The 7,098-nt window shown below is 38.1% G+C and overlaps 1 protein-coding gene across 1 annotated transcript; it reads left to right on the top strand.

Moving 5' to 3' along the window:
- The first annotated feature begins 4,969 nt into the window (after window positions 1-4,969).
- LOC102713980 lies at window positions 4,970-6,274 on the top strand. The gene has a single exon (XM_006646635.1). The coding sequence runs from the start codon at window positions 4,970-4,972 to the stop codon at window positions 6,272-6,274; it is 1,305 nt and encodes a 434-aa protein (XP_006646698.1).
- Window positions 6,275-7,098: the final 824 nt, after the last annotated feature.

The raw sequence follows: 7,098 nt of genomic DNA, 5'->3' as shown, positions 1-7,098 counted from the left end.
CAACTCTTTTATACGGAACCTAGACTAGTTTAACTGAAAGCAGCCAACAACATAATAAAAAAAAATCAATCCAATTAGTCAATTGAATCTTTCTTTTTTAAGTTTATCTTTAGCTTTTGCCCTAGTTTTAGCCCAATTCATCCCTTTTCACTGTGAGTGTGAGCCTTCTCTTAGGTTTGTCCTAAAAACCTTTCGTTCCCTGATGAGGTGTGTTTATTTCTTCGAGATTGCTGTTTATTTCATCGTAGGTTTATCCCTGAAATCTTTCGTTTTGCCAACCAGACGAGCCTTATCCGTAATCTATTAGTATCGGCTCCGCTAGCCAATTTTAATCTTGAAAACCCATCTTGATTAAGATCACCATAAAACTTGAGGTGACTCTACGTTGATTAGAAAAAGAAAACGCCAACGGTAGTTTCACAAGCTACAATTGTAGAGCGTATACATTGGCCAAAACATTCTTTTTGTGTCAAAAGGCTATTGAGCGTATATTTTGAATTTAGTGGAACAAAGGATTAGTATTTAAAAATATACAAAGTCCGAAGCACAACAACCTACAACCTAGAATGTAATGGTGTAGGGTTTATTGTAGTGATTGTAGATTCAGACTCATTTATATTTAATATGATGTTGTACATATTCCCTCCATTAATCAAATTTAAATAAGTCTGAATTTAAAAAAATTACAACATAGTATTAAATATGGAACGGAGTGAGTGGCATATACAGATCTCAGTACATGAATAGTATTGTTGCAGCTAGTATATACTCTCCTTCTGTTCCTAAAAAACATTCATTTTTTGTTCCGGTGTCTAGAGTTTGACCATTTATCTTATTTAAAAATATATAAAAAATAAAAAATAGTCTTGTTTCAACAACTATTGATGTTTTAACATCTAATAACTATAAAAATATTAATCGTATTTTTTTGATAATACGAAGAGTCAAACATCGTATAAAAAAAACTTATGGTGGAACAGCACAAATCACAATAAAAAACGATGTCAAAAATTTGACCAAAGATGGTCTTGGTATTGTTAATTACTCTATTTTTCTTGTCAGCACAGGTTTTGACCTAAGATAGCTTAACTAGTTGTTCAAGTTTGGTAGTATTTCTCTAGGTTTTTGCCCCCCCTTCTTGTAACACGGATCACTGGCATGAATGGAGTTAAAATTTTGACTAAATTTATTCAACCGTCCGCTAGTCTAGTTTTACATGTTTCTAGGCACAGATCTCTACACAATTCTGACTAAAGTTATTCAACCGTACGCTTGTCTTTTTTGACATGTTTCTAGCACAGATCTCCACAACAATGACGCTAAAAACTCGACCAAAGATAGCATCACTATTTGGTCTTGGTATTACTCTACTTGTTACTTTCGCACAGATCTTGGTGCTAAAATTTTGACCAAAGATACCTTAATTACTTAATTCAAGCATGGTATTAATCTAGCTCTTTTGCCCGTTTATAACATGGATCGATGACATGAATGGAGTTGAAAATTTGACTGGAGTTATTCATCTGTTTGGTCATTGTATTACTTCGGATTCCTTTCTGGTTATAGAACATTATCACCACATATCGTCGGTGGTGTTAAAAACTGCTTAATTATTTGGCCGTTTCACTGCTCCAATTTTTTTCTCCACGTTATAATTAACATATACTCTATATTATAATAGATAACCTTGTTGAATTGTCAATTTGCAAATAAGTCTGAATTTGCAAAACATTACAACATCGTATTAAATATGGAACCGAGGGACTAGCACATACAGATCTCGATACATGAATAGTATTGTTGCAGCCAGTACATACTCCATCCGTCTCAAAAAATATCATTTTGGTTATGTGTTCAAAGTTTGGCCATCAATCTTATTAAAAATATATAAAAAATTCAAAAAATTAGTCTCGTGTAAATTACTATTGATGTTTTATAACAAAAATATTAATCGTAAAAATTTTTAGATAATACAAAGAGTCAGATATTGCATTAAAAATAAAAAACTTATTTTAGAACGGAAGGAGTACTCGTTTGTATAGCACAAATCACAATAAAACGATGTTAAAAATTTGACCAAAGATAGCGTCGCTGTTTACTCTTGGTAGTGTTAATTACTCTATTTTTCTTGTCAGCACATAGCCACAGATCTTGGTGTTAAAATTTTGACCTAAGACAGTTTAACTAGTTATTGAAGCATGATACTATCTCCGTTTTATAATATAAGATGTTTGACTTTTTTGGTTGTAATGTTTAACTATTTGTCTTATTCAAAAAATTATGAAAATATCATTTGTTTTGCTTGTGACTTACTTTATTATTATTAAAATAACTTTAAGCATGACTTGTTATGTTTTATATTTGTACTAAATTTTTAAATAAGACGAATAGTTAAACATTAAAAAAAATCAAACATCTTGCGCAGTAGCTTTTTGCCTCCCCCTCTCCTTGTAACACGGATCACTAGCACGAATGGAGTTAAAGTTTTGACTAAAGTTATTCAACCGTACGCTTGTCTTGTTTGACATGTTTCTAGCACAGATCTCCACAACAATGACGTTAAAAATTCGACCAAGGATAGCATCACTATTTGGTCTTGGTATTACTCTACTTATTAATTTCGTACAGATCTTGATGCTAAAATTTTGACCAAAAATACCTTAAATACTTAATTCAAGCATGGTAGTAATCTAGCTCTTTTGCCCGCTTATAACACGGATCGATGACATGGATGGAGTGTAAAATTTGACTGGAGTTATTCAACTGTTTGGTCATTGTATTACTTTGGATTCCTTTCTAGTTATAGAACAGATCTCCACATATCGTCGGTGGTGTTAAAATCTGCTTAATTATTTGGCCGTTTCCTGCTCCAATTTCTTTCTCCATGTTACCATTAACATATTATTCTCTCCGTATTTTAATAGATAAGATTGTTAAACTTTTCAATTTGCATATGTTTAATTATTCATCTTATTTAAAAATTTGGTTTAAATACGCAAAATGTATGTAATAATTAAAATACATTTAATAATAAATCCAATCACAACAAAATATATGATAATTATGTAAGTTTTTTGAATAAGAAGAATTGTCAAACGTATGCCAAAAAGTCAATGTCGTTTTCTATTAAAATACGAAGTGAATATATATCTCTATTACGATTTTTTTTAAAAAAAAAGAGGAATGAATAAATGACTCTTTGGCTGGTGGCTAAGAGAACACCAAATAACATTAGACATCATGTATCTTGTATCTGTCGTATTCAATATGAATCATATACACATAGCTTATTTATAAGATATTTTTTTACATATTTGAGAAAGTGTAAGGAAGTTTCACGTTTTCTAGTGTAAAAACTTGGTACCTTCGGTATGGTTTTTAAAAAAATTCACTAAAAATTTGGTGCTATACCAGAGACCATAAAATCTAGAGCATTTTTACCATACTTGAGGAGGTAACGTGAGTTACCACTATTTCACTATTTTCTATGTAAAATTTGGTACCTTCTAGTATCTAAGATACCAATAAGTATCAAATTTTACATAGAAAACAATGGTACCTTCTTCTTAAGGATGGTAAAACTGCTCTAAAATCTGTCATCCTCATCTTTTTGCTTATGCTTATGCTTATAAGTTAAAATTTAAATTTTCAACCTTAAATTTAGAGTTAATTTTGTGTGTTTTTTACTAAAGTTTATTTTTCAGCCTTGTCGTTTATATCGCTGAGAATATGTATATAAATTTTTTCTTAACAAATTATATTTTATTTGCAAATATGTCGATCAAGCCCTATATATTAATAAACTATATTTCCTTGCGCATAGTTCGTATAGTATGAAACCAATAATAAGTTTCTTCATCCCTCCCCCTCCTTTTGTTTGGTGGTTTATGTTAAATTTTGTGACATAGATGCCTACATGATCCATTGATCCCTAATGTTAGTTGTTTGCCTCAATAGTATGCCTTTTTTGACGGATCACCTAGAGACGAAATGTTCACCGGAATATATTACATCAAATGGTCTTAAACTTAACGAGCTTCGGCCGCTCAAGTACAAGGAAAAAACAAAAGAGACATGGCCTTAATATATTACACCTCAAGGATAAAATAGACCTAGAAGAGAAAAACAAAGAGCACACATGTCATATCTAACATGCCCTTGTTAAGACATGATTTCTATTTCTCTTCTCGTTAACTCTCTTGTCACATCATATCTGATCCTATACGATAAATTATTTATTGACATGCACACTAGATTACATTGATTATTCGAGCAATGACAATAAGATGACATGAACATATTACAGGAGTTGTTCCATTAGATCTGTGTTGAGTAGATAGAAGCAAAATAAGCTACCGATTTGTTGTCAACTGTAGCGTTAGATCCAAGGAGTTGTTTGATAAAATAAGAACAATTAAACCACAAGTAGCATACCTGAAGAAGAGAGACTAGTAATGCAAGAACTAGTTCTACATGTATTCCAAAATAGATGCAACTAGAGAGGAGAAAAAATAGATCGAGGCAATCTCATATAGCTAATATATACGCTATGAACATTTTTTTCATACTTAAGGAGATACCATGATGTACTACTGTTTTTTATGTAAGATACCACGAGGTACCAAATTTTACATATAAAACAGTGGTACCACATGATACCTCGTTAAGAATGGGAAAAATACTCATACGCTATACATATTTACTCTAATGCTTAATTTGGATTAGCTTGTAGGTAATCGTTTTTTGTACTATTAAATTTGCTCTAAAACGGTTCAGTGTAAATGATGTACAATGATCTACAACTGACTACTGTATAGGTAGGTTATTAGATGACTATAAACAATATAAAATGATAATAAGATATATACCATTAGCAGTGGGCTGCCCTCAAACGGGAAATATAAGTAGTGATTTGGCTTGCTACCGACCGAATGCATTTCATCCTGCAGTCTCGGGCAAGGAAAGCAAGATGGAGTCCAAAGGCAATAATGGCTACCGTGATCCGCATTTGGACAAAGTTCTGACCACCATGAACTCCACCACCATCGAGAAACTAAATCGGAACTTCATCGGCGACGGCAAGCCACTCATTCAGAAGGTTCCCGCGTTCCTCCGTAGCATCGAGAAAGCCGATCGCCTCTTCGACCCGGACATCGTCGCCATCGGTCCAATCCACCACGGCAACGACAATCTGAAAGACATGGAAGAAATCAAGAAGATGGCCGCGATGGAGTTCTGCTGCAGTTCACTCAAGTTCTCGTCTTTCTACCACAGTGTGCGAAAGGTCGCCGCACATGCTAGGGCATGCTATGCCCATGACTTGAGTGGCGTCGGTGACGATGAATTCACCGATATGATGTTCTATGACGGCTGTTTTCTCCTTCAGTTCATGACGATGGTGGCGCAGGACCGTGGCCCGCCAGCCCACTGGAAGGTACCGCGTCTGAGCGAGAACATGGTGCGGCGCATCTCGCGCGACGTCCTCCTCGTCGAGAACCAGATCCCATGGGTCGTGCTGGAGTCCCTGATTAGCCTCAAGCATGTCCACGTCGACCGCTACATTGCGGCCGCCATCAGCGACTTCGACGTGCAGTGGGCGAAGCCGCAGGTCGACTTCGAGGGGGCCGACAAGTACCAGCCATTCCACCTCCTCGACCTTGTTCGGCACCGTCAGTTGGGCCCCTTAGCGAGCCAAGAGGTCGACGAAGCACCACGGCCGATGCTGAACATCTGCTCGGCCATGGAACTCGCCGAGGTCGGCATCCAGCTCACTGCCAGCAAGACCGCGCGGTTCGCGGACATTGGCGTGGGCAAGAGCCTACTCATGGGGAAACTTTGGCTCCCTCCGGTGTTCCTCGGCGAGCTGACCATGTGCTGGCTGACAAACATGGCGGCCTTCGAGATGCTGCAGGGCGGGACATCAGACTATGGCGTGAGCTCTTACGTGCAGGTCATGGCGGTGCTAATGAACTGCGCCGACGACGTGCGGGAGCTGCGCACCAAGCGCATACTGTACCCGGTTCTCAGCGACCAGCAGACGCTCGACTTCTTCAAATCCATCTGCAGATATCTGCCGTATGGGCAGCAGTACAAACGCGTTCTGCAGCAGCTCAGCGATTACCACCACCACCGGCCGGTGAGGGTCACTCTGCACAAGTTCGTCTACACCAACTTTAAGTACATCCTCACTGCCGGCTCGGCCTTCGGCTTTCTCATACCCATCCTCAAAGCCATCTTGTCCCTCAAGCAGAGTGCTCCACCGCACGCCTTCTAGCTAACAGGTGAACTGCACAGAGTGCTCTTGCACGTACGGATGCTGCGCAGCTAGCTGGCGGCGGCGCCGGTGCCGGCGGTCGTTTAAGCTATTCTGCGCGCGGTGCTATTGTCACCGTCCTCGTCCTTTGATAGATCTCGCTCTTTCCTGCTGCTCAGCAGCTGTTGTCTGTCTCTCTTAATTAGTAGACTATTTCGTTGGCGTGTCCCAATTGTGCTGTAACCCGTATTCCCGTTAAGTCATGTCACTGGAAATAAGTCGTAGAATATATATGTTTTCAAGACAAAATTATGTCGGTCCAACCCTCACCACTTACTCGGATTCATGATGCACTAATTACTCTAATTCAGAATCACTATCGAAAACGTACCAAACATGAAAGCACTACCCGATAAAAGATCCAAAACAAACACTGAAGCGAGGTACGATATATGTCACGAGGTTCAATCATAGCCTAATCCTCAGAGCACTGGTTACAAGTACTCTTCCTTGATCTAGCATATATGATGCATCACGGTAGTCGCGAACGTCGATCAACAACGCCGCTAGTCAGTCATATCCTCCTTTGCCGGGATACCCCTAATACGGTATTTATAGACATAGGGTTTGGCTGATGCCAAAGTATAGGAAAAAGTACGAATTACCCCTCTGAATTATCGCGGTCGGCCGAATTACCCCTCTAAACCAGAAAACCAGACATCCTTCACCCTAAACTTTCAATACTGGGTAAATTACCCTCCCTCGACCCAATCCAAGACGGTTTTATCCTACGTGGCGTACACGTGGCAGCCCAGTCAGCATTTTCTTTTTTTTAACCGTGGGGC

The sequence above is a fragment of the Oryza brachyantha genome, chromosome 1, assembly GCF_000231095.2.
Source record: "Oryza brachyantha chromosome 1, ObraRS2, whole genome shotgun sequence".
Lineage (NCBI taxonomy): Eukaryota > Viridiplantae > Streptophyta > Magnoliopsida > Poales > Poaceae > Oryza > Oryza brachyantha.
The sequence above is the reverse complement of the archived record's forward strand: the minus strand, read 5'-3'. Positions and strand labels throughout refer to the sequence as shown.